At 43.5% G+C, this 26,963-nt stretch overlaps 3 protein-coding genes across 12 annotated transcripts in view; 1 reads left to right on the top strand and 2 right to left on the bottom strand.

Annotated features, from left to right (window-relative positions):
- Positions 1–6,315, bottom strand: part of ALPK1 (alpha kinase 1) — a 35,300-nt gene extending 28,985 nt beyond the window's left edge. For all 4 annotated transcript variants that reach the window (XR_007907338.1, XM_051804897.1, XM_051804895.1 and 1 more), the window contains exon 1: positions 5,967–6,315. The gene's annotated coding sequence lies outside the window, so the exon portion shown is untranslated. The remainder of the gene's footprint in view (positions 1–5,966) is intronic.
- An 880-nt stretch (positions 6,316–7,195) lies between these two features.
- On the top strand, positions 7,196–13,455 carry TIFA (TRAF interacting protein with forkhead associated domain). Of its 6 annotated transcripts, none has more exons than XM_051804857.1 (4): positions 7,196–7,335; positions 7,609–7,696; positions 8,762–8,897; positions 9,802–10,939. In XM_051804857.1, the coding sequence occupies exons 3-4, from the start codon at positions 8,861–8,863 to the stop codon at positions 10,386–10,388; spliced, it is 624 nt and encodes a 207-aa protein (XP_051660817.1). In that variant the 5' UTR covers positions 7,196–7,335; positions 7,609–7,696; positions 8,762–8,860; the 3' UTR covers positions 10,389–10,939. The 6 variants fall into 6 exon arrangements, 5 of the variants coding, with proteins under 5 accessions (XP_051660817.1, XP_051660816.1, XP_051660819.1 ...); XM_051804856.1 differs by having other exon boundaries at positions 8,731–8,897; XM_051804858.1 differs by lacking the exon at positions 7,196–7,335 and adding an exon at positions 7,378–7,402 and having other exon boundaries at positions 8,731–8,897.
- Positions 13,375–26,421, bottom strand: AP1AR (adaptor related protein complex 1 associated regulatory protein). Of its 2 annotated transcripts, XM_051804853.1 has the most exons (10): positions 26,182–26,419; positions 23,534–23,582; positions 22,346–22,372; positions 21,582–21,607; positions 21,082–21,178; positions 20,262–20,360; positions 17,941–18,002; positions 16,952–17,025; positions 16,070–16,198; positions 13,375–14,927 (listed from the first exon to the last, which is right to left on the bottom strand). In XM_051804853.1, exons 1-10 carry the CDS (start codon positions 26,256–26,258, stop codon positions 14,662–14,664), a joined length of 906 nt encoding a protein of 301 aa, XP_051660813.1. In that variant the 5' UTR covers positions 26,259–26,419; the 3' UTR covers positions 13,375–14,661. The 2 variants fall into 2 exon arrangements, with proteins under 2 accessions (XP_051660813.1, XP_051660814.1); XM_051804854.1 differs by lacking the exon at positions 20,262–20,360 and having other exon boundaries at positions 26,182–26,421.
- Between the last annotated feature and the right edge of the window lie 542 nt (positions 26,422–26,963).

The following is a 26,963-nucleotide window of genomic DNA, read 5'->3' as shown; positions in this document are numbered from 1 at the left end:
AACTATCAGTGACATCTGTGTCCTCCAAATTCTGGTGGTCTCAGCCAATTAGCAGGCAAAAGGGAAGGGAAAAAAAAAAAAAAAAAGCCGGCCCGTGCACAGCCAGCCCAGCCAGAGCCGAGGCAGAAGTGCTTCTGTTTGGAAATGGGATCAAGAACAGCCTCCAGCACAAGGAGGTGGTTTGCCGGCTGGTGCAACACAGAGGTGACATTACAGGAGAAAAGCTGAGGTAATGAGGGAGAACAGATATTAATATTAATACAGGACAAATGCCAGCCCCGTCTAGGTCTGTGTAAGGGGACAATAATGGGCTGCCCTGGTGGATTTACGCTCCTGCGGCCAGGGATGGAGTTTTTGCCAGGGGTGAAAGCGAAGCCCAGTGCCTGACACAGCTAAGGCAGGGGCTGGAAAAGCCCAGCTCTTGATCCATATTCAAACCCCCACCACGTCCTGCTCTCCCTGCAGAAGTACCCAAAGAGAAACTCTGGCCATGCAGACCTGCACTTAGGAATCATGGAATATCTCGAGTTGGAAGGGACCCATAAGGATCATCAAGTCCAACTCCAGGGGCGCCTCCGTGGGTGGACGGGATCAGGGAAGCAATACACTGGCTGGCTGCTGCACCTGCCTGCTCCAAAGCTTAGCGCTTCCTGGGAGAGCATTTAAGCTGCAAACAGACCGGGAAAAGAGCCTGGAATGAGGTCTGGGATTTCTTAGTGCAGCACAGACACAGAACAGAGCCAAACCCACCCAGCGACTGCCACCGCTGGACAAAGGGAGTCCAAACCCAGCCCCAAACTACACCAGATCCGTGGGGTTTAGGCCAGTTATGCCAGAGGAGTGACCCAGACCAGCAGAAGAGGTACAACAAGCCACTCCTTATGAAACATACTCTCTGTCTCCCAAGTTTTTAATGGAGTGCCACGGCAGGAGCAGGCAGGACCTCTGGCTAAAAGCAGATCCGTCGGCGCTGGGCGCCGAACAAAAGCACCTGTTGTTTTGCCCTGGTCATGACTTTTCAGAGAGAGGCCTTTTGGGCACTTTGTCCTCACCACTGCTGTCCCCAAGTACTACTAGGGGATGTAAAGAAAAAAAAAAAAAAAAAAGGAATAATTGAGGGGTAGATCAATAAATTAAAAAGTTCTAAAAAAAAAAGAAAAAAAAAAAAGGGAAAAAAAGACATAATGAATTTGGTACAGCACATATTTTTAGATCAAAGATGCCTTTGAAGTGACAAACCCTTAATCCATAAACTACTGAAGCACTTCCTTTCTCTCCCAAACCACTTGTTGTCAAATAAAATGGAACTTAAGGAAATTATCTTTATCTGCAAAATGGCCAAAAGAAGCCATCACCTAATGACAGCCTTGTCAAAATGACAATTGGGGAAATTGTTAGGAAGGGGAGGCCTGATGACTGGAGGAATAAGCTGGCTGTTTGCTCTAATCTGGGCAGGCAGGCCCCACACAATTCCAGTCAGCTTGCTGTGTGAAACAGCTAAGTCTTTGTCAACCCAGGCAGGGGCTGGAAAGACTTCTCTTTCATGAATATGTATCACCACCCTCCACGTCTACAGGAAAAAAAAAAAACCCAACAAACTCCTTCCAAACAGCAAAATAATAAAAAACCACCAAAACCAAAATTTAGCCACCACCATAAGAAATAAATCGCAGAACAATAAAATCCTGAGAGAGAAAAACTACGAAATGATAAAAGTGCAGCACGTTTTGGATGTGGAGCCAGAAGGATCTTCCTCCCAAAGGCTTTCTGTGCACTTTTATGCCCCAGCAGAGCGGGATGAGGCACTTCAAGTGCACAAAAGCACAACGGCCCATCGGGGTATTTAATGTCCAGCAACTGGAGTTTATATTTTGCATTTCTGAACGAGCTGCCCGAGCACCAAAGCCCAGGCCACGAACACACCCGGCTGGGCTGGTGAGACAGGAATTCCTGCTCGCTTGTGCAAGGAGGAAAGCACCTGGAGCAGGTCAAAACCCTTCCACATGGGCAAAGGTTTCAAGTCCAGGCACTGAGGCAGCTTCAGATTAGGGTCACAAATTTCCTGTGAAGCTTAAAATCCTCCACAACGCCTCGAGTCAGTTGGAATCATGAGTCACCTTGAAGTCTGGGGGCTTTTTATACATCTATACAATATTAAACCAAATATGCCATGCCAAAAACTGGCATAAAACCGAAACAGGGGAGCCAAATGAAGCCCACTGGACTGCCAGTGGAGGTAGATGTACAGACAGGCAGTCCCTTAAAAAGGTGAAAGGGCCCAGAAATGCATGTCAGAAACACTGTGTCTGCAGGACTGATGCTGAAAGCCTTGTAAGCCCAAAAATGGTGTTTAAAGACACGGAAGGGCAGCTGGGAAGAGAAGGCAGGATCAAACCACCGAGCCTCTGCCTGTTGCAGAAAACCCCAATGAAGATATTTTAAGATGTGGCTGGATTTTGTCTTTGCTGGAAAGCTGTGACATCATTGAAGCGTTCAACAGCGTTTGAAAAGTTACCTTCAGATGTTTGTTGTCATCTTTTTCATTTTGCTGGTAAAACTGCAAATCAGATCTTGATTTATTACAGAGAGCTTGTGGTGATATTATAAACTCGATTTTTTTCTCTCGAAATAACAAACCACATGAAAGTTTGCCTTCCAGCAGAGATATCAAGGCACAATGCTCAATTTTGAGGTTCCCAATATTATGCAATGTTTGCTGTAGACATTTCCATTTCATTAGCATATTCTGCTTTCCATGAGACCCAGCAATGAATGCTGTCCCTGATCTAAGGCTAATCCTCTTTAAAGAGCTACAGGCTATATTACATGTGGCCACAGCCACGGTTATGCCAGGGCTGAATCACTTTGAAGCCTATTGAACAGTGTTCCCTTGTGAGACCATACACAGAGCCATAAACTGACGCTCCCTGTGCTGGGAGATCCCGCTGTTTCCAACCACCAGGAGTTTCTGTAAGGGGCAGACTTGAGTCCCAAGCAAGGGGCTGCAAAGAGGGAAGAGATACCCGCTGCCTTCACCTCCTCTCAAAGCCAATTTATGTCCCTACAGCAATAAAATGTCCTTTTTTTCTGAACCTCATCAGACAGCAAATGCGCCGAGGGAGGGTTTCCAGAGCAATCAAAGGTAAAGATGAACCAGGCACCTGCTTCCCAGAGTAGGAAGGAGGCTACTCGAGCTGTTTTGGACAGAATCATACAGATCTTTAATGAAAAAAAGAGAAAAAGGGCCGTGTATGTACCTCCAAGGCCGACTCCATGCCCCTAAATGCTATAAACTGAGGTAAATGGAACAGAGGTTTTAGTGCCACACAACGTGGAATCATCTTTAGCACCTTCACATCTACACAAATTCAAAGGGGTAAAAAACCCAAAACAACAAAAAGCCCACTATATTCTCTGGCTCTGCTACATAACAGCAAAATACAGTTTATATACAGTTCATCTTTAACTCTTTAAAATAACTTGGTTTAATCAAGGGAGCTGGAAATGTTGGTTCTGTTCAGCCCAGAAATTATCTAACTGGTGTCAAACCAGACAGAGAGGGCAGATTCAGTCTCCATGGTAAAATCTGGGGCCTGGTGAAGGCAACGTTTAACCTCCTGGTTAAACTCAAAATAGTTGCACAAATTACTTTTTTTCCTTTTCAGCTCTTAATTTTCTTCCTGAAGACAAACTTCTCTGGGAGACGTGAAGCTCCAACACATTTAAGACTCCAAGCTTTGTTCCAGCTTCTAAAAAGAACAATAGGGAAGAGCTGACAATTTTTGTTCTGTGTCAGGCCTTAAAGATGATTTAATTTTGAGCAAGAAACAAGTAGTTGGTCTATGGCATTGAACCTCCCTTACTTTTCCTTTTCCACATTATGGAATTACTGGAGCTTCTCTCCTACCAAGCTGCATGAACCTTCCTGCAAAGATACAGCTGTCAACATGAAGGGACTCCAAGATCACACCTCCACCTCTTTCCACAGTGTCCATATGGGAATAAGGGCAGTGGGGTGGACAAAAGGGAGAGAATCCAGACAGAGGGAGAAAGGGTCCAGAGAAAAAAATAAACAAAGGGTGCAAAGAGCAACAGGAAGAACAATCAGGAGGATGGTAAGAGGGAAGAACAGCAAGAGGGGCAGGAAGATGGAGGAGAAACTGAGATAGCAGACAGGCAAGAAGGAAGAGAAGGGAAGAAGGCAGAGGGGCTCCAAAGGAGGACCAAGGGCAGACTGTAATGTAGAAAGAAAAAAAGACCTTGGAGAGGGGCATGACAAAGTCCATCTTGTAAGGAGTAGTTCCCTTTAGTATTCAAAGTGAGCTTCCTCAGCAGTTTATTCAGGTCAAGTGACATGGGAAATGGAAGACTTCTTTTTCCTAAGTAAACAAGGAGCAAAGAAATAAATAGAGGGAACAGTGCTCTCTCTTCCTCCTTTGGAAGATCTCCTGTCTGCTTCATGGAGTGGAGCTGTTCTTGGCACTGGGATCTAAGAGTGCAGTGAACACTCCTCCTCCTCCTCCTCCTCATGCATCTCTCTTCCCTCTCATGCTGAGATCCAGTGGAATACACTGGGATACCTTTGGAACACACCTGTCTTTGAGAGGGGCCTATTTTTTTTGTGTTTGAACACGAGGTACTTGTTTGCTGTACAGTAACAATAACTCATTGCAGAACCTAATTATTTACTGCACTATGCCTTTCCCAAACTAACTCTTGGAAGTTACCACTGTTACCACTATCTTACAAGCACCTCAACAGCTCTTGCAATATCGAAACGAAATTTCTGACTTAAAACGAAAAAAAAATAAGGAAAAAAAGAAAGAAACCCCCCCACGAACCAACACCAAATACTCAGAAAACACCAAAAACCCCCAAAGGAATGATGGCTTCCCATGTGCGGTCACACATTGCCACCTACCGGCTCCCACTCCCTGTGCCCTCGGTGCTAAGGTGGTTTGGAATAATAAAAGGGCTGAGAAGCAGGGAGGAAGAGCAGCAGGAGGGTACAGGTTGGTACAGGAACCCAACACACGCTGTTACAGGTGAGGCAGTGAACAGCATCGTATCCCGGCATCGCCCGGGCACAAGCAAATAAAAACCAGCCTGGGGGGGAACAACTACTCATCTCTCGCACCCTTCTGAAGCTTTCTGCTGAGCTCACCACGGCACATCTGCCACATGCACGACACAGAAACACCGAGCGCGTGGCTCGTGTCCCCTTGTGGCAAGAGCCGGCCCTGCAGAAAAGCACCATTCCTGCCTTAAATATCACCACGGCGTTCCCGAATCGTAACCAGGCAGGCAAATCATTAGGAGAATATACTTTCTTATAACTCTTCTCACCCACCACGAACTTCCCAGAAAGCGAAAGAAAACATATCTCCCCTCACCGACTCCGACTTTCTAAGTCAATCACGACTGAAAGAAATGCAAGAATACTTAGTATTTTTTTGTTTTCCAGATGTTGCCTATTCAGGCTCTGGAGTTACAGCAATCAGTTGCTAGAAAAATAAATAAGGTCTCATCACAGCCAGTTCAAAACCACCTCAGTCATTCAGCCCATGTATCACGAATACTTAATTAGCCCAAACGACGTGTTTATTTGCAGTTTCGCTTTTGACCGAAGAAATTTCAACTAACAAAGGAAGTTATTGTAATACAGAAATGAACTCTAGTAAAGCACACAAACATTTTAGCAGGAAGGTCACCCGAAACGCCCAGAAGCAGGCAGAGAGTGCTTGCATTTGTTTTTTGTCATAAGGGGCAAACCTGGAGTTGTTTTCCCGAAGCTGGCAGCATTTTAACTGGTTAGAAACTTATGGAAGGCAGGAGCGGTAAATCCAGTTCCTGCCCTCCCCTGTACAAAATCACACAGAGCTATACTTAAAATAATAAGGAATATGTAATTAACATGATGTTACACAACCCCAGAAACAAAAAAAAAAGGAAAGGTACTCACATACCTCAATAGGTAAAAGTATCAAAGCAATCCTATCAGAAAAACTCTCTGGCAGCCTGGGAATCAGACTGTTTCCGGAAGCAAAGGGCTGACAGGAATTATAACTATAGACAGATGCAATAAGCAGCAGGATTGCACAATTCTGGCTTTTCCGGGAAGACAGCAAAGTGCCTTTTTGTTTTTATGTGTGAGCACACAGGCCAAGCCCTGCCTGGTGCAGAAAAGGCATTCTGCTACGGGAGAAACTCGGGATAATGTTTCCCTTCTCTGCTTTTCAGCATGACTTCCCGCAAAACACAGTTTAACCCCTTTTTCTTTCTGATGTCAGGGGAGAAGAGCACATGGAACAGACGTATCAGCCTGCACACAGATAAAAGCTATTCCACGAGAACTACAAAGGAGCTTATCAACCCACGAGTCATTTACCTGTTTGCTGGACACATAAAAAGCACCCACAAGTGAAAAATAGTTTATATGAACCGACACAGTGTTTCACCGCCCCTGCCAAAGCAAGCAGACCTTCAGTGTTTATCGAGGCACAGCCTCGCCAGTCCCAACACTGCACAAGCAGAGGGAAGGAAGGACACTGAATATTTGGCATCTGGATTGAAAAGGAACAGGTTTTTCCTCCGCTCTGCCTCTTGGTCTGTGCTGGGCAATAATCTTGGTTATTAAGAAAAACTAAGCAGCTGCATGAGGAAGAACTGCTCATTTTTTTTTTTCCCCCCGACCAGATGGCACAGCTGCGTCAGGATTTTTAAAGAGTAGAACCAAACCAAACCAAACCAAACCAAAAAGTGAAGTTGTCAGCTCAGCTTAGATCAGCGGCCAGGGAAAGATTAGGTTATTTAGGTTATTTTCTAAAGGCGGTGCAATAAAAGCTGAACTGCGGTTTGCTTAAAGCAAACAACGAAATATTTTTAGATAATCACTTTAAGGGCACCATCGGGTCAACAAGTTACGCTTGTGATGTGACGCTTATTTAGTGTATTTTATTCTTCGAAGTGTTCCCTTGGGGGTGAAAATTATTTTGCCCGACGCCTGAGCCCGCGGACTCTGGGTCTGATCCCCGACGTGGCTGTGGGCGCGACACGTTCGGATGCCCACAGCTGAAAATCTGAAATTTCTTTCGATTTATTCGCCACAATAAATAATTTACCTTTTTGCCGGTTTTTTTTTTGGGGGGGTGTGGGGGTGAGAGTTGTTTGGTTGGTTTTTTTCCCCCCCGAAAATTAAGTTCAACTTCCGGCCCCGCCGTGCCCTCAGCGCCGCCCCCCTCAGCCCTCAGCGCCTCCCGCCTCAGCGCTTCCCGCCGGCTCCGCGGGGAATTACCGGGCGTGAGGAGCCGCTGGAACCCCTCGGCAGGAGAGGAGGTGAGGGGAAGGAAGGAAGGGAGGAAGGAAGGAAGGAGGCGGGATGGATCAGCGGGTAGAACCGGGGGTGCGTTGGGGCGGTCGCGATGGAGGCGGCGGGTTCGGTCGGGAGGATGGCGGGCTGGCCAGGCGGCAGCGAGCCCCCTGCTCCGGGAGTCCGTGCTCTCAGTGCTCCGCGTCCTTCTCCTGCCTCTGGAAACGGGGATGGTGACGCTTCACCGCGGGACAGGATGGGATGAGGTGAGATCACGGCTTGTTTGTCTCGAACCGAAGGTGCGGAGGGAGAACAGCGGGGAGAGGAGCTGCGGGAGAAGCCCCCGGGTTCAACGGGAGAAAGTTTACTTCTGTCCAAAGCGCTCCAGTAAGTAAAACCTCCTTCAGCAATTACCTGGTAGTATGTTAAGTATGTTCAACCTCGATAAACTTTTAGGGCGGGACGGGGCCAGCTGGGGTGGAGATGCCTGAGGTGGTACACGAGGATAGATAGATAAGATAGATAGATAGATAGATAGATAGATAGATAGATAGATAGATAGATAGCTGGGTCTGTGGGTGCTGCTGGAGCAACTGGTGGCTGGTCTTGCGTAATAAATGTAGCCGTTTGTAAAATTCATCATTAACACGTGAGTAAAGCCAGTGTTATGCGCTGACCTGTGTACACATCAGATTTCTCAAAATGTGTCTTTCCGTTCCTGTGTTTTGCCTACCCCTGCTGCGTTTCAGAAACCAAGTAACAAAGATGATAGCTGAAGCAGAACGTGCTTTTAAGTTGGTATCAAATTCAGCCCAAGTCTCGAGGCAGAAAACTGTCTCTAAGCTGATGTAAGAACTAAGGAAAATCAAAGGACTTGGTGGCTTTCCCCTTTCACCAGAAATGACCTCATGTAATATCCCCTTATTGGTGCAAAACAGGAAAGGGCAGAACTAGACACAGACACAGTCCCTGCTGCTCACAGAGCTGCTTCCAGCATACTGGAGCTGAGGAATCTACCAGGAGGAAGGATGGATGCTGGTGGCACCACAGCTTGTCTCACAGATGGCAAAGGAATAATCTGCCATCAGGGTGTCTCTCTCTGTATTCCTGCCAAAAGCACAGATGACATTTCCTAGTTCGTTTTAACGTGAGCTGTGCTTGAAATATTCTGTTCCTCTCAGCATCTGCACTGCTGTAGTCTACTTCAGTAAGCAAGCTGAGCTACTCTGAGTGTCAGAACTGCTGCTGGTTTTGTATTAAAGGTGGGAGAAAGAAGTGGTTTTGAGCTTTCACACAGAAAACAATGCACTGACACACCGCCATTCACTGTGCTTGGTGTTTATGTACAGTGGCGTAAATGAGCCTTCAAAAACACAAGTCAACTCCATCATCACAAAACACAAATCATCATTTAATTGCAGTGGTGAATCACCTACTCATAAAAACCCCCAGATTAAATTGTGAGCACTGAGAGAGCTCAAGATCTGCGTTAAGACACACTGGGAACTCATTGCAATCCAGCAGGAGAAACATGACAAACATCTGCACTGTATGAAACCAGTTAAATGGCTGCTCACATGTTTCGCTGGTGAGTAACTGGGAACTCATTCTCTTGTTCCTACTTAAGGTGCCAAGACTTTTCTTTCTTTAGACTCTGTTTCAGTGCAGGAAGACACTGGCCTTGCATTTGTGGGGGAACAGATCGCAGTGTTCCCTTAGGTGCCTCAGATTTTATTAGGATGCACCGCAGTCGCTGAGACTTTGAAACAGAATTCATAATCAATCATCTCTGTGCTGCATGTGAGATGCTTAAAAGAACACACACAAAACCAACCAAAGCCAAGAGAAGTTACTTATTTTTAGTTCTGCATCGGATAGCTGGGATTTGCCAACAGGCAACGGGGAAATGCCTTGAGCTGGTGACAATTCCTCATTTAGGTCTAGAGAATACTCCAGCTGTTGCATTCACTTTACACACTGTCAGAGCAGTCACTTCTAAAACACTGTTTTGTTTCATGCAAGAGGTAAATTCTGACCCAAGAGCCAAAGGTGTCGCTTTGTACATATTTGAATTATGTCTGCCTACAGACAGACTGGTTGTAAAAGTAATTTGATGCCTTCTAGTCACAGGACTGCAACGAGAGCAGAGCACAGAGGCACAGACGCTACCTGCTCCATTTTACTGCTCCATTTTAAGCCCATAAAGTAAATCTTTTTTCCTAAATGACATATTTCTTGCAAAGGTAAATCTACCTGTGAGATCCTCACAAAGAGCTTGTTGGCAGCAGCAGTCAGTCGCGGGTGCTTCTCAGAGCTCTGAGAAGCTTCTCAGAGCTTCTTTGCTCCAGTGCTTTCATCACATTTACTGTCAGCCAATTTGCTATAAATTCTATCCAGTTGCTACACAATAGCACACGAAGTGTTTTAATGCCACACCGAACCCGCGGTGATTTCGTGCTGGTGATTTTTTTACCTCTCCCTTGTTCTCCGAGGAACTCTTTCCACCATGAGCTCCTTTGAAGACGCCGAGACGGAAGAAACGGTGCCGTGCCTCCACATGACCTTTTACCACCCTTGCCAAGGGGAGAAGATGATGTTCCGCTGCCTGAACTTCTGCAAGCGAGAGCAGGTCAGGGCGGACGAAGCGGCCAAGTTCGGCCGCGACTCCAGCGTCTGCCGTTACAGCCTGATGGACGCTCGCGTCTCCCGCATCCAGTTCTCCCTGCAGTTCTACAGGAAGCTCCACAGCTCGGAATGCTGCTTCGAGATCAAGAACTTGAGCAAGAGGACAAAGCTGACCGTGAACCAGACGGAACTGGGTTACCTGAACAAGGTCGACCTGCCCTGGAGGTGCGTCATCTGTTTTGGGGACTACCAGATCTTGGCAGAGGTCCAAGAAGGGGAGTCCGTGGATTATTTTGAGACTCACCTGCACTTGGCCGAAGCGCCAATCTTACAGGAGAGATCCCTGCCATCCCTGCCATCCCTGCAGCCGGTACCCGAGAGTGGCATTTCTTCTTCCATTTTCCTTTGCCAAGACAAAAGCCCCACAGAGATGGATGAAAACGAGCCGTGCTAGCAGGGAGGAGGAGGCTGGATCAGATTTTGCAGCCTGCACAGCTTCCAGCATGGAAGGCTGTCACCTCAGTCCAGTATTCCTGGTGGTTCTCACCCCTGCACATCAGCCCTTCTTACCTGGTGTTTTCAGCACGGGCATTCCAGAACATACTTTGTTCCAGACAAGAACAGATTCCTGGCACTGCCTTCACAGGGCCATAAGTGCTCTCTGATCACCAGTTTGCCTGTGGGAGACAGGGGGCCACTCAAATCCAGGGCAGCAGGTTCCATTCCAGAACTGTGACCACGTGCCTTGAAGGGATGTTTAACAGGCATTATTATCAACACAGAGCATGCAGGACGTGGTTTTGGTCCCCACTAAGGAGGGACATAATTCCTCACTGCATTTGTTGTACTTTGCTTTTGACATGGAATTCCAAACAGTATTTGCAAGCCTAGGTTGTAACTTCCCGAATTTTGCAACCTAGAAACACTTTGTCAGCCAAGTCCTTTTGGGTTTATGTTTTTATTAACTTCGCAGCAAGATTTTTTTTCCTCTCTCGTTTTTTAAAATGAAATCAAATCTGTATTTTTTGCAAGTTAACTGCTTTTGCTTTGTGATGTAAACAAACATGCAGTGTCAGTGATCACAGTACATAAAAACCCAGGTAAATTTCTTAATAAAAAGCATTTGGTTGCCTAGTAAGGATTTGCTGTATTTTACAACTACGATCTAAAAAGGAATTTATGGGGAGTAAAATTATTTCCAGAAAAGAAATTTTCACTGGCACTGTTCTGGGCTTTCCAAAAGTGCCATTGCACCAAGGTAAGAGTCACTAGTTTCCTACCTCTACTACCTCCCACCCCAAATATTTCTAAGTATTTTTCATGTTGTTTCAGTGAAGTTTTGCTTTGTCAAGGGCTCAGCTTTTCATTGGCACTTCCCCCCCCCCCCAAGTATTTTAGTTTGCTTGAAACACACACTGGAAAGGATCAGATCATCCATAGGAGTTACCCATCTTATCATCCCTAAATATTAGGATGCATTCCAGCATTAATCATTCCAAGAAAACCATAATTATAGCTGAGAGAAGGAACAGCTGAGATTAAGGCAACCAACCACAAGCGAGAAAAACTTTATGGGAGAGGCAACGAAACTCAAACACAGGCTTATGTAGGATTTGCCTGTTCATCTCATCCTTGCCAAAAAACACCTTGTTCCCATCTTTTCCACTCTTGGAACTAGGCTGTGGTCATACTTAATTTCTGCAGTCCTCCTTTTGTACTTCTCTGGGCTTAAAAGGCAGGTTGCTCGTAGTGTCCTTAAGTGGTGTTATCCAGTTTCTGTTCACTAGCTCTGTCACACAGGACATCAACCCATGGCACTGATCATATTAATTGCTTACCATTTTTGGGCTGTTACCCTAAACAAAAAGTGACAACCCCAACCTGAAATCCTCAAGGCAGTATATAAACAGAAGCATCTACAAACAGCACTTAACCTGAGAAGAATCTTCTGTCTGGTCTGCACAGTTCAGAGCACTGAGCCTCAGCAGATTTGGAGCCAGAGCAGAGCATTCCTTAGGCACATCTCCAGGAACCAGGAGAACACCTTTGGCATGGAAACAAACCCCCAGCTATTTACTGGTTTCCAAGCAACAATAATTTCTACAACTATATTTACTTGGGGTAAGAATTAACCATCTAAAACATGCATTAAAAAATGAATCCTATCACTATGTTGATGTGACCAGCATCACATTATTTTAAACATTATTTTAACATTATTATTTTAAACATTATTTTAAACAAGGAATGTTATTTTACCTTTGAAGTATGAGGGTACAGCTGCTCATTTCCAACAGGAGAAGGGCTCCACGCTCCAAAATTCCTCAGGTTCTCTGTTACTGCCACTTCGTTGGAGCTTCCCATTCAAAACAGCAGGTCTCCAGAGGGGATGCTGTGGGATTCAGGAGTTAAGGACACAGCCCATCATTTCTTAAAACCTTCCTCGGTGAGCTGATGCACAGGTAATTTTGGTTAATGTTTTAACAATTTGTCTTCACACGGTGCTTTTTTTTCTTTTTTTTTTTTTTTTTTGGCAGCCCAAAAAACCAGCAACAGGACAGCACACTGCCAAGCATTAAGACTGAGTGAAAATTTTAATGACTTTTAAATTTGTACAGATCTGCATTCTACAGTGAGCTGTTCATAGAATCTCTCCATTTCTTAAATATCCACGAACACCGAGCGTCATTTCCAAAGTCACTCAGCACCAAAAGGTGCACTGAGCTTTGAAAAATGTTATTAACCCTGGCTGCAGAACATGCCCATCACAGAAAAAGCTGCTTTCTTTTTCCTAGGTCACTGTTCATCCTAAGAGCAGGACTGCCAGCTAATGGACTTCCTCAAGGCATGGGCAGGGCAAGGCTCGTGGTCACTCGTGGCCAGGGAAAGGAGTGACCAGCGCAGAGGAGGCGACGGCTGCAGCAGGTAAAAAAAACTTGTTATTTACATGTTGAGGAAGTTGCCTTCGTTCCCGGCAGGAATATATTACACAAATAGTTGTCCAGGAGAAGTCACATGGCAGTAGCTTACGCCAAACCCAAAATATACAGTTGGTGTGCACAAACTTTTTTAAAGCTCGTTTTACAGGCATTGCGAACGTAAATAACAACATTAAAGTGTTTCCAGAGACATGGCTACCACTGAAATCAAGAGGTGGAATGTCACCAGCAGGATTTCTCTGTTCTTTCATGTTGTTTGTATGTATTTAATCCCAGTGTGCAGTTCCCTATCCACACTGTAATGTCCCAGATATTCTGTGTAGTCTCGGATTATTTAAACCAGCGCCACAACTTTCACCAACAAATTCAGTGATGATGATGATGGTGGTGGTGGTTTATTACTTCTCAAAGCGTGTTCCTTCTGCTCCACAACAGTGAAGCTACCCCCCCATTGCCCTCTTTTTCTCCATGGGAAAAACAAACCAGCTACACAAAACAACAGCAGAGTAGAATGGCTTTACTTTGAAACTTTGGGGAAAGCTTGAGATCTACAAGTCATCTCTTTTTTTTTTTTTTTAAAAAGTATAACTTGAAATATCAGGGGAGACCAGACAGCACTTGACACCAGATGTGCAGTCACTGAGACCTCCTTGAATTTCAGCCCGTATTTGCAGGATTGACCATCCAGTTTAGAGGCACAGGAAAAGGCAGAGCACTTAAACACACTGTTAAAACATCAACTTTTTTCTTTTCTTTTTAAAATGCAGAGATAGAAATTCAGTCTTTAGGTCCTCGTTCTTCTTGTCCCTCCCCCAGTTTGCTCACAGAGTGTTGATTCCACGAATTGTTCCAGTCCAGTTGAATTATAAATTTTCCACAACTAAAGAATTTTAAGGACCCTGCAGCAACAGATGTTGGTCTGCAGGGGAGGGGCAGGGAAATCAAGACTTTGGTCCTCCCAGTTCTCTACTAGATACTGGTTAAAATTTGCCAGTTTGTTGACACATGAAGAATTTATATTTTAGTTTTATTTTCATTTTTCTATCTAGCACACGCTTAGTAAAGTCTGGCATATTATACAAGACAATATCTTACCCACCCTGATGATTTTTACTATGTTCATTGAGGTTAACCGTGCTTAGCATAAAATAATTTAAAAAAAAAAAGAAAAAAATTATTGGGAAAAGGACAAAACAAGGCTAGGAAGACTTTTAAGCTTGACAGGGTAAAGTCTGCAAATTGACACGTGTCAGATTTGTTTTGCAGCTCTTGCTGCGTCCTCTAAAACAGCTGAAGAGCAAGTCAAAAAGCACAGACTGGAAATAAAAAAATTCTTTAAAATTCTTTTTCTATATTCAAGTATTACATAAATTATATAAGACTCTGACATAAATATTAGGCCAACGATGAATTTTAAAAAAACAAAAATCAGTATAAACACCGAGAGGGAAAAAAAAAAAAAGGCAAGTTAAAATATATAGATGTGTCAAGCCACGAAGCTTCAATTAGTGCAGATAATTTTATATTAAATCCAGATACCCAGAAATATACACAACAGAACCATCCCAGTTTTCACAAAAGTCGAGAAGGTAGGTGATAAAATTGCACTTAATTCTGAACTCATTCAGGTAGCAAGTCATTCCCATTCCTTGCTGATCCACGTATAAGAAAAAGGGAAGCGGGTTACAAAAGAGCAAAGTGGCTTTGTACATTCTCTTTCCCTTTCCAACGTTTGGTCCCAGATGTGACCTTTGGTCACATTTGGACACGGCAAAGAGCGCAGTGTCACTATCTGTCCTGGTGGTCGGAATCCGAGAGCCTCACGTCCGACGCCGACAATTCCAAGACGGGATTGACGAAGCCGGCGTACTCGGAATTGCCGTTGTCGTCCATCTCGGCGCTGACAAAGTCGTTCTCCCACTCCAGGCCGTTGGAATCGTCGGAGGCCGAGGCTGGGTGGCTCCCTGTCTTCCTGCTGTTGAATTTCAGGGCTGCCCTGAGGATGTCTTCCTCCGTTTTGGAGCGTTCCCTCATCGGGATCATCCTGTTCATCCCTGGGATTTAAGGCACGTTTGCGTGAGAAACATCGTTTTGAGGGAATTACCTTTATGTTCCTGCTAGAAAAAACAACCCGGCTAAAAGTTGGATTCATTGGTCTAGGAAAGGTCTTCAGTTAGTCTGGAGCTTATTTCAGATGTGTGTGTGTTTAATTTCACACAAAATAAGGCAAAATGTTGCTCTCAGTAGTGCCCAAAGACATCCATAAGATTCTATTAAAAACCACCCTAAATCCTCCCCTCGTTCACTGCAATCCTTGTGCATTCCTAAATAAACTCCCCTTTTACATCTGGAGTAACTAATTATTATTAAAAAGTTACATATTGCAACTGAAACCCACAACTTTTTGGGGGTGGGGGGGGTGGCACAGGAAAAAAAAATATCCAAGAGATAAATTTTTCCCTTCATCAGACTCCAATTACAGATTTTATGTTCATGTTCCATGGGTCCCTCCAAGCAGCTAAATAATAGTATAATATACAGTGCTAAACATTTAACCTACACAAAGATTGGCAGAAACAGTGTATTAAAGCAAAAAAATAAAAAAAAGAAAAATCAGCTATGCATTGGCTCAAAGAAATCCTGATTTTTGGTGAGCTTTTCAGGAGTCGAGGTCTCAAAATCTTGGATAAACTTGGAAATACGACAAGAGCTTTTGCAGGTTTACTAAATAAAACAGAAAGCACCTGTAACACACAGCAACAGCAATGAGGACAGCTGGGATATTCACTGGAATATAGATCTGAGTTCCCAGTAAAAGTTGCAGTAAAAGTAATTAGGGTTTTTCCCAAAACAGTTCAGCCAACCTGACCAACTTCCACCTTTTAAAAGAATAAATTGTTCCTTCTGCTCCTGGCTCGCCAGAGGGCAGCACTTCTCTGCCATTTGTTTTGTTGGGATACTAAAGGACCCAAATAAATTCATTTATTTACTGGGGCCACGTCCACATTTATCAAAATAAGGAATTCTCTCGGTAAAAATAATTCACAGGTTAACCATTCCAGACTGGGCCAGAAATTGCATTAAGTTTTAAATCACCCTCCCCTTTGAAAAACCACAGATTTACCATCGACACAGTTTTTAAACTGTCAGGGTTTGTAACTTTATACATTCAGAATGAAACTGGAGTCATAAATACCTTCCTCATCTTCCCACTCTAAATCTAAGGAGGTGCTGTCGTCGTTCCCACTCACTGACTTGGTTTTGGTCATTAAGTCGCAGCTGCTCTCTGTGTTGGGTGTCAGCACTGTGGCATCAGAGGAAAGCCCTACGTGAAACAAATAAAAATGTCTTTTTAATCCATAACCAGACTTGAATTCGAGGTTCAATATGCAAAAGTAAACCATTAAATTAAGCTTTTTAATGTGCTTTACGGCCCTTTAAACCTCAGGAATGCTGGAAAAGGCACTTCACTTCAAAACATCATCAGTAGATTTTTAATAGTCATCTTCACTAGGAGATTATCTAATTAGAACCAGAGAGGAATTTAATAAGATGTAAGCTGGACTTGTATGAAGACCTGTAAAAAAAACCCCAAAAATCAACCCTCTCCCCCCAGAAGAATGAACTACTGGCAATATTTCCTCAAGAATTGCCATCACTCCTCCAATTTCTTAGTGATCGTTGTACTGTCACCACAGTTTGGGGATAAAAGTTTATAAAATCGCTTTCCTCTAAACTGTCAGTGGAATTTTTAAATACAGGCAACCGAATTCCCTCTTGTGCTGCATTAGGAAAAAATCTAACCATTATTATGATTCTAACTGCTTTGCTAAGAGGTGGTTTAAAAAAAAGCTACAAACACACGTCTGCATCTTTAATAATACACAGGTTTGACAAGGAAAGTTCACCTCTATTTTCTATCCATCAGATAAAAAGACCTGTCAGATTTTTTTAATACAGATCCGTGCATACACAATTGATATATATAAAAAAATAAATTATGCTTATCTAGAAAAAGAAATAGCACTCTGTCCTCCTCAGAGTATTTTAAGGCAGGCATAAGAAAGGGAAGACTTACTGCTGCTTCGAAAAGCTTCGTACTGGAATTTTGTGTTCCTTAAGAAAGGATCGAGATCCTCCTCTGCCACAGAGCTGGAAGAACAATGCACAGTTCTTTAGCTTTCTGAACCTCTAAGCATGCCCTAAAAAATGTCAATCCACGTGCCCCCCAGCTCTGTGCTACAAAGCACAAACACCTTGAACTAAATTCTTCATAAAATGATCTAGAAAATGCTTTTCTGTTCTTATTCATCACATCCTCTCCCAGTCTGTGCTTCTGCTCAATTTTTAGTAGTATTTTCAGCTAAAAATGAATTAACTTTCGTCTCAAAAACTCTTCCCCTGTCTTCATCACTGTAGGTAAAATCTCCCTAATTTTCAATTCATTTTTTAACTAATTAATCCGAATCCTGCTCCTCCAGTCCTTTGTTTTTAAAATCTGGCTAGTTCCTACTCACACCATAAAACCTCAGTTTTCCCAGCTCCTTTTCTAACAGACCTTCCCTAAGTGAAAACCCTTTCTAGCCCCCTTCTCTTCCATGTAAAAACAGACGTTGGATTTTAACATTTTTTTTTCTAAACTCGAGCACCATCCCACAGGAAATTTTTCTGAGGTTTTTTTTGTTAGTTGGTTGGTTGGTTTTTTCCCCCCCTAACATCGAACACAGAAGGTGGCAGTGAAGAGAATTAAATTAATAATATTAATGAAGAAACAGGCAGACTGCATAAACCATTCAATCAGTGTATCTCTACTGGGTATTTCCAGCAGGGTTCTGAATAATAAAAGATTTTTATATTAGCTGAGACTTCACATATAAACACCTTTTTAATACAAAGTACTACATTTTGTGGGCATATATGTATCAGTAGCTGGGAGCAGGTTCAGTTTTAAATAAGTCCAGTGAAAACCAGAATGGATGCAAACTCCCCTCTTGACTTTGCAGATGAAGGGCAGGAGTAGAAACAGTCAAGGTTCTCAGTTATCATGAACAAAATGGGATCTCTTACCTCTGAAACTCTCCATTATTTACAGCATGTGCTCTCTGAGTTATCCTTTGCTGCCTACGTTGCTATCAAGAGAAGTACATTGTTGAAAAAGCTGAAGGCAATCACTCAAGAGTTACACACTCAAAACAGAGCTCTCAAGAAACCTATTTTAAATGCATCCCCCCCAAAAAAAACCCCAAACATCAGTTTTTAGAGCCCCCTCAGTCATGACTGCACCTGTCTTTTTTTTTTCCCCCTCTTGTCTTCTCTCCTTAAGCCACAGGTATTTTCAGCTCACAGCTGACACCTGGGTGATGTCTGATAGCCACTCTACCTCTGTTAAAGAGAAATATTCCCTACAAATCCTTTTATCCCATTTCCTCAGCACTAAGTGCCTCATCCATATTAATAACAGCTTTGCTGCCTTGCTGGGCCAGAAGGATTAATAACTCGACACTCTTAAAGCTTTCATGGCGTGCACTGGGCAAAACCAGAATGAAAAATGCAAGACAGACCATCAGGGCCTTTATTTTTAAGTTACTAGAGGAACAACAGACATGGAAGTAGGGTTCTGTTTAAGTTTTGGGGGAGTTTAAACAACTGAAGTTGTCTCAAGTTTCTTTTTTCCTGCCTTGAAAAAACGGGAGCATAAAAAAAGCAGGCACAGAAACCCTCAGACTCAAGGTAAATCACTTAAGAAACAGTAATTGTTCAGTGATTAGGACAAAGACTGTGATAAAACTGAATGTGCTAGTTTTAGAGACAAGTCTGATGTATCTAGTGACTGAAAAATCTATTCCCAGCCTTAATGGACCTGTCCCTGCCAAAGAAAAGCAGGAGTAAAGGAACCAGAATTTTCAATGTCAGCTCCATCTAAGACTTGCTCTTTGCTGGGTAAACAGTGTGGTGAGATAACTGCACTGGATATGGTATTTTTTCAGTCCCAAGATGATGGTAGCTTTGGGTTTTAGCACACTTTCCATCTTGGATATTTAAATAATAATAACAATTGCAGATTGAAACCAGTATGGAAACGATAAGCATAGAAGTAGAAATGTCACATTATGGTGGGTTTTAGGTGAGAAGACATGGAGAAAGAGACAGAAATTTGGCACCAGCACAGCCAAAAGGTCTGTCAAAATCGATTACTGACACATGCAACAATTTTCTTATAGGATTTATATAGCCACATAACATCCAATTTAAATTATCTCCCCATTTTGCCAGGTCACGTGCCAATATCCAGCACTGCCAGTTCCAGGACACACATATATTAACATTCCCTGCTGTTACAAACCCTGACATTTAGTAGGGCACCATCAGCAAGCCAAATGAGTTTTAAAGGAGGCCAGACTTCCAAGGAAGAAGCCACTTTCCCATTTGTGCCCACAAACAGCAGAGAGATGAGTGATGCATTCAAAAATAGCTGCTGGTTTATCTAGAAGGGCTAAGTGCTTGATGGGTATCTATACAAAAATGCTTCCTTAGAAATCCACATAATCCTGATGGCTTTTGAGGGGTTGGTTGGTTCAGGAGATAAGTGGTACTAATTTTACACGAAGAGGAAATTAAAATCTCTATAATCCCTTCTATCTGAGGTCCTGACTAAAAGAAGCGTATCTTAAAAATAGTGAAAGACAAGAAAAATATCACTTCTTGCACAGAACTTCTACAAAAACCAGTTAATGCCATTAAAGAAAAAAAAAAATCTACTTTTGCTGGCTTTATATATAGACCAAAAGTATTATCAAAAAAAAAAAAGGCAGGCAAAAAGGTCAGAAAGAAAGAATTAACCCTCCCACACCAAATGGCAAGAGGTGAGACAGAGAAATGTGAAATGAGAGCCATACTTAGTGACATAAATATTAGATGAAAACTCTAAAGCAGGGTCAACACAAACCACAGAGATCAGGGACAATTAAGTGCACAAATACATAAAGTACATTTTTACAAGTCTAAATGGTACAACATGTGCTTAACTTCAGGGGTGTTTTTAAACCAGAAAACCATCAGAGATCGTTTTGCATTTAAGATCAGTGACTTCTACATATTATGTAAGGAGTGTGTGAAGATAATTATAGATTAAAATTGTAACCCATTCAAAATCTATACTCGGCGACAGAAGCTGTTTCAAACAATTCTGGTGATTTTTCAGCTGCTCCAACCAGCTGTACTTCCAAACCTTGCATTTCTTTCTCTACTTTACAGGCCAAAGCCATTTCCTCATTAGTTTTCCTGAGATGGGGAAGGATATTTATTAGGGAATACTGCATACATGGGAAGAGAACAGAGGCTCTGAGATATATATATATATATATATTGGGGTCTTTTTTTCCCCTCACCTCCAAGAGCTTTTTCTGCTTTGCTGCCCTGGCTGCTTCACGTTGTGCAGCATATAAAGCCTCCTCTTCTAGTCTTAACTTCTCCTCTTGTAAGGCTAACTGTATATGAACAAAACAGTAATGGTTAACAAAAGCAGAACCTATCTATCTTCCTAGCAATAAAGCCATAAGTGCAATAAAACAAAAAAAGAAAAGCAGCTAGAAAGTAAAAAATAAAACAAAATCGACTACAGCTAAAACATTAAGCGAATTTAATAGCTTCCCCCCACACACCAAACCTCCCAAGAAATTTAGGTAACTGTTGAGTAAACATCATTAGTGAATTGCTCTAAGTGCTTGTTGTTTGTTATTATGAACTGCACACTGAAAGATTTCAATCTTTTCACTTCCATAATTTATTGGCATTTGATTAAAAATCATTCGAGTCCTACATTATATCCCACATTATATCCCATTAATTGCTGCAACAGTAAAATAAAACAACTAATTATGTGGTGGTGTTTTTTTTTTTCCTTAAGAAAAGTTGTGGAAAAAACTTGAGCCCAAGAAAAGTTGAATCAAGAATATTCCCCATTAAAAAAAAAAAAAAAAAAAAAAGGTTAAATTTAACAGATCCTGGTCAGAGACCCGGCCTGTTCATTCCATTTTTCAGCTAAGAGGGTATTAAAAAGAAGCCACCTGTGTTTATGGACACTAAAAAAATACCGACTGCTGAACAAAATCCAGTTGTTTCGTGGACTCTCCTGGCGGTTCGTGGTTGATTTTAACTTTTTTTAAAAGGAAACCCATCCCTACTGGACTAGCCATTGTAACCACTCACCTCTGACTGAAGCTTCAGGTCAACAACTCTCTGCTTTTCAGCAATGGAGTCGTAGTGTCTCTCTTTCAAGTCAGCAATTTCTTCCTCGGTCAGAGGTCTGAAAGCAGGGGGAGAAACACAGAAAGGTTCCATCTATAATTCATGCATGACAAGCCTAATTTGCTCTTTAACATATCCACGTGGTCATTCCTGACTGGCCCTTCAATGCAGATCCAACGAGCTGTTCCTCCTGAGAACAGAGCTCCAAAGTTCCAGTTTACTCAGGGCAGTGCTGTCTCTCCTTATTATTACAATATATATATTATTTATACCTTTATGGGAAGCACATTTTTTCAAAACCTTTGCTAAGAGAACTACTGGAAGAGAACAATTACTATCATTGCAGTATAAATCTCACTTTTTCCTTACTTGTTTTCACCCCTTGTTTGTCCCTTACTTCATTTTGTTTATCACAGAGGGGAAGCAGAGGGAAGGGGAGGTCCTGAACCTCCAAGTCTTACCTGTGACTGCTTCCTGGGCTTTCTCCCTGTTAAAATTAAAAAAAAAAAACCACCAATGTGAAATCACAGTTTCTCCCATATATTGATTCTACAAATAGGGGGGGAAAAAATGCAGTTTTCATTTGGAATTAAAAATAATCTTGCTATGCAATCAACTGAATTGGCTGACTAAGTGAAACAAGTAAGTACATCCAACTGAAAATAAATATTCTGGTGGTGTATTTCAGGAACCAAACTATTAGTCCTCGTGTTTTTAAATACATTGAGAAGGTGATGTGTGCCCTGCCCATTAACAGGCCCTGTTAAACTTTTAAGAGTGAAGTTTTAAGGTCAAGTTCAGCCAGTTTATCCATAATTGTAAAGACAGAGCATTCTCAAAAAGTTCCTTAGTCAAGCAACCCAGGTCCATTTATGCTCTCAGGCAGAGAGCACTTGGCTGAGTTTTACACAAGAGTTACACCAGGAGCAAATTCTGCTTTAAGTCTTCCCAAACACACTTTTCCCCCCTCCCCTTCTTTTTGCCTTCCCAAAGTCCACAGCGCTCTCTTCCCGAAAGAGTTACTTCCCATATTCCCCCCCCACAATAAAAATCTCTTCTCTTAGATCTTCATCCACACTGTTAAATACTCATTCCCAGAGCAAGGAAAACTTGGAGGATAAAACCCCCTGTGATATAAGTCAAGAACACAGTGGGAGGAAGGTTCACATCTTGGAACCACTTTTAAGGATTATCTGAAGTTTCCCAGGATTCTCCAGGTACCCACCTCATCACTTTCCACGAGGTTCTCAAACTGCAGAGAAAAAGAAAGGAAATAATCTTTACAATTCAATATAACAAGTCTCTACAGACATACAGCAAATATGATTACACATTTAATTTGTCTTTTTAAAACATAAATTTGAAATAAATTTAAAACACTCCGATGATGAGTGGGACTGTAAGAGCATTTATGAAAGTCTCTAATTTTAGAGGCATTATTACTTTCAGAGTAGGACCTGCCTTCTTACCAATGTTTCTTTTCTTAAATATTACATTCTCCCAAAAGGAGAAGAGTCCAAATTAAAAACCAAAGCATTCTAAGCTGCACAAGCCTGCCCAGCAGAAGCTCAGCTATCACATTAAAAAATAAGCAAACAGAAATTATCTGTACTGCTCTTAGTACAGTCATCTTAAATTTAGTCAGGTCAGTACCTACAGCAAGTACCTCCTTATTGACCTAAAAATCTGGGAGGAGAACAAAACCTTCTTTTCCCCATGCTATTTCTGCAGCAGGAACAGCCTCTCACAACTGGAAGCTGTCCACCAAAACAGGAATCCTCCACCACGTACATCTGCCCCCTTTCTTGAAAGCATTAATTTCAGTAATTAATGTTATCCCCAGTAATGGGGGCAATCTGAACGGCCCAGGACTTCCAGACCATACAGAACACTCAGAGAAAGTAAACCAGGTTATTATTCCAAGAATCTCAACTTAATGCAAATTAACCTCACACTCCCCTGGGCAAAAAGGGGTGAAATTTGGAGGCCGAGAAAGGACCCCCCGTAGCGAACAAACTGTAAGGGAACCCCATCAGGTTCTTTCTGTACCATCTGATTCATGATCCTGCAATCAAGAACTAAATATTCTGCACTTGAGACAAGCAGAAAAAAATCACTCCCAACACAGCAGAGGTGACAGATGCAACAGGCAGACTATGGGACGCTCTGGTGATGAGTCTCAGATCATAACAGATACTTCTCTTTTTTCCACATAATAGATGCAAGAGAGGTGATGTATTCATGTTCTGAGGTGCTGTAAGGACCACTATATGTCACCCAGTGCAGCATCAATTTGGTCTGGAATAACCCAGAACGTGTCAGTGTTCATAAACTGCAAAAAGTGTTAAAGGGCATTGCTGGGATTCAGCTTTTCCCACTTTTTCTTGCATCACTATAAATTGTAAGCACTCACCTCTATGGTGAAGTGTTCTCCTGTTGAACACGTTCTAAAATACTTGGATCTGGAAAAAGAAGTTGGCAGTTACACTGCAGAAGAGTCTCCAATACACAGCAAAAGGAAAATGAGCCCGAGAGTTTAAAATAGCTTTTAAAATACGCTTAAGGAAGCATAAAATAACCACAAAATCTTCAGGTGTTCAACAAATTGACTCGTTAACCTGAGCTCGGTGTCGCTACCACAGTGGAAAGAGGCAAAAGCATGTAAACATTTTCTGTAGAACTGGAGAAAAAACTAAAACCCTCACGAGATGAAATCATTTATCAGGATGCTGGACTTGACATTTACAGACTGTCAGCGTGTTCTGCAATCCCTTTAATACATTTTTTTCCCTTGAAAAACACGATTCCAGGCCATTTCTGAAAATGCTGTTGCTCGTCATGGCACTTAACTCTTTCCAAGCACCCTGTACAACATCAGTGTTCAACAACACACCTTGGCACAGCTACAAGGTTGCACCTCAGAAAAATGTCTGTATACAAAGAGGTTAAGAAAAAACTTTTCAACTACCAAAAAAAAACCACCCAAAAAACTCACTGTCTAATTTTATACAGGGAATCATCTCCTCCTTGCTTCTTTAATCAGAATTCTTCCTGTTTTAATTCTTTTATGGAGGACAGTTAACACTGTCCTCTACAAAACCCAACCCAGTATCAAGTTACCTGTGAATACATTTTCACCCAGCCAGAGGGGTTTGGCCATCCTCCAGAAGAACACTCAAAAGTAAACACACTTCAGTCCAACATCCATCTCATCGAACTGTTTGGAAAACCAGGGTTTCCAGTTGCAAGTGCTGACTGGTACCAGGAATAAACCCAGGGCCTCAGGGAGTTCTACACTTGGCACAAAAGATTGTTCAGTACTTGCAACCCAACACCTGCTTCCACAATAACAAAACCAACACACCAGCCAAAGGCTGCATTATTTGAATCGTATCCTATTTCATCTCCATCTCATTTTTCTTTGGAAGTCGGTTTAGGGAACGTCTCCCCTGGCAACTTGTTGCACAACCCACTCGTTCCTTGTTGCACAACCTTTCCTGCCACTAAGGAACCGTTTCCAGTGGATTCACTGCTCTGAAACCAGGGGGGAAAGGCCACTTGAATTCATGCACTACATGGTAAGTGCAGTTGGGACACGTGGCACTTTACAGCACCAGGCATTAGGTAAATTATTTCCAAGCTCACAACCACACGAGCTTCAAAGACCTGAAGTTATTAAAGAGACTAACTTTACAGCACTCCATATATATATATATATATATATATATATATATATATGTATTTTAAGCACAGTTCCAAGCAAGGCAACTTATAATCTTGCAGGTTATCAAAACACTTGTTAAAAACTCTATACTTAATTATTTAATTGGGAGTTTATTTCTTGCAGTCGAATCTTGGAACATCTAAAAATAATGAAATTGGGAGGGGGGGGGAGGGCTCTGAGTGATTAAAATAATCCTGAAGTTGATAAGCTGCATTATTACATTATGCTGTTCCAGAAGTAGCCAAATGTGCATAATTTTGTAGCAATGTAATTTGCAGACTTGGGGTATTGGCCTGTGAGTGGAAACTGTGCAAAAAGCACATGTGGAGGAAGAACCTTTCAAGCATTATCTTGTTTTTTTTTTTCAGAACACAAGAAAGTGCTGCCTGCTGTCAAGGCATTTCAGATGTTCTCCTACCCTCTGCTAGGGTGCTAAAAATACAAGCAGGTATCCTCTACACACACTGCCCTGGTTTTTCACCCAATTCTCTGAGAGGCAGCTTGTCTTGAAGCCCTTTTAGGAGAAGGTGAGACTTGCCTGCCAGAGCCAATGTGAAATAAGAGGCCACGGGTTTGCAGCATGTAAAATGCTCAGTGTGTCTGTCTAGAACTACTTCTATCCTAACACATCAAAAATAAGCAATAGGTAGATATCAAATACTGGTTGGTATATGGGAAAAAAACCAAACAAAAACAAAACCAAGGTTTTTGTTTTACAGGTAGGATTTCCTTCCCGTTTGCACACTTCTTTTCCATGGACTGGCCGCTGCAGAATGAAACCGGGGTTACACATTTACAAGAGATATGAAGAGACATGAGTTCATTCCAACCATTCTGCGAGAGATATGAGTTCATTTGAACCCTTCTGCTCCCGATTTACCCCAGCAGCGCCTCAGCCTCTGACTCACAGAGCGGACGAGCTCCCACTGCAGAAAAACCGGGTGTTTTCCCACCCAAAACCACGGCCGCCTGCACGGGTTTCGGCAGCTGACCCGAAAAACCTTCCCGAGCGTCTCCTGCCGGAAAAACAACACTGCTGGAAGGGGTAAGGAGCCGGTTACCCTGGAAGTGCATTACCCCCGGCCGCACAAACCGCACGGAGCCCAGCGGGCTCCCCGGCGCCTCCATCCGCCTCCATCCCCCCGGGATGCCGCGGCTCCCGGCGGGAAGGGGCGAGGGGCTGCGGGGGCGATGCGATGCGATGTCTGGGTGCGCCCCGCAGCCCTGTGACCCCCCACTCCTGCCCCTCGGGGGCCCCCGGGAAGGCGGGGCCGGGCTGTGCCGGCACCTCCCCGCCCCGGGGAGGGGAAAGGGGCAGCCGCGGTCCCCCCGCTCACCCTCCGCCGCGCTGCAGCCGGCCCGCGTCCCTCCGGAAGAACAGCCCGCAGCACCACTGCGCCCAGCAGTTCCCCATCGCATCCTGCTGGGAACAGCTCCTCCTCCTCCTCCTCCTCCTCCTCCTCCCTTCCCGCCGGGCTCAAGCCGCCCCGGCCATCGGGATGGGCGGCCGCGGACCCCCGGGAACAAAGGGCCGGCACAGCCTCATGGCTGCGCAGGGGCGGGCGGTGCTGCTCGGCCCGACCGCCGGCACCGCCCACGGCTCCGGCATCACATCGGCATCGGCCCGCCCCTCCCCGGGACCGCCCCCGAACCCGGCTTTTCCCGGGCTCCTCGCAGGTGGGAGGGGCTCGGCGTAGCCTGTGTTTGAAAAGGAGAGGAAAAAAAAAATGTTATAGGGTTCCCGTGGTCAGGGTGAGAAAGCATCGCCGCGGTTTGGAGAAGGAGGAACCCGGTTCAAGGTCCCTGTTGTTATGAGAGAAAAAAGGGTTTCTCCCCTGTTAATCAAGCCTGGACTCGGTCAGTGCCACTGTGGTACCTCCAGACTGCCAAACATACCTGGAACACGGGCACTGTAAGGTTTAGCAAGGTATCTCATCCATTCTTCAGGCTCTCGGGCTCTTTAAATTATAGCACCACACTGACACATGGAATCACAGAATCCTGGGAGGGACCTTAAAGCTCATCCAGTTCTGGCTTGGCTCCCTGACACCTTCCACTATCCCAGGCTGCTCCAAGCCCCATCCAATCTGGCCTTGGACACTTCCAGGGATGGGGCAGC

Source organism: Manacus candei, unplaced genomic scaffold, assembly GCF_025592945.1.
Source record: "Manacus candei isolate 608988 ecotype Guabito, Panama unplaced genomic scaffold, ASM2559294v1 h1tg000062l, whole genome shotgun sequence".
NCBI lineage: Eukaryota > Metazoa > Chordata > Aves > Passeriformes > Pipridae > Manacus > Manacus candei.
Note: the sequence above shows the minus strand (reverse complement) of the source record. Positions and strands in the feature narration are given on the sequence as shown.

Bases quoted from the DNA above. Each gene is read 5' to 3' on its own strand.
- TIFA (XM_051804855.1), top strand. From the start codon at position 7,379: ATGGATCAGCGGGTAGAACCGGGG. The intron at 7,403-7,608 runs GTGCGTTGGGGC...CTCGAACCGAAG, and splicing joins ATCAGCGGGTAGAACCGGGG to GTGCGGAGGGAGAACAGCGG. The intron at 7,697-9,801 runs GTAAGTAAAACC...TTGTTCTCCGAG, and splicing joins CTTCTGTCCAAAGCGCTCCA to GAACTCTTTCCACCATGAGC.
- AP1AR (XM_051804853.1), bottom strand. From the start codon at position 26,258: ATGGGGAACTGCTGGGCGCAGTGGTGCTGCGGGCTGTTCTTCCGGAGG. The intron at 23,583-26,181 runs GTGAGCGGGGGG...TTCTTTTTCCAG, and splicing joins CGGCTGCAGCGCGGCGGAGG to ATCCAAGTATTTTAGAACGT. The intron at 14,928-16,069 runs GTATTTATGACT...CTTAAATCCCAG, and splicing joins AGAGTGGGAAGATGAGGAAG to GGATGAACAGGATGATCCCG.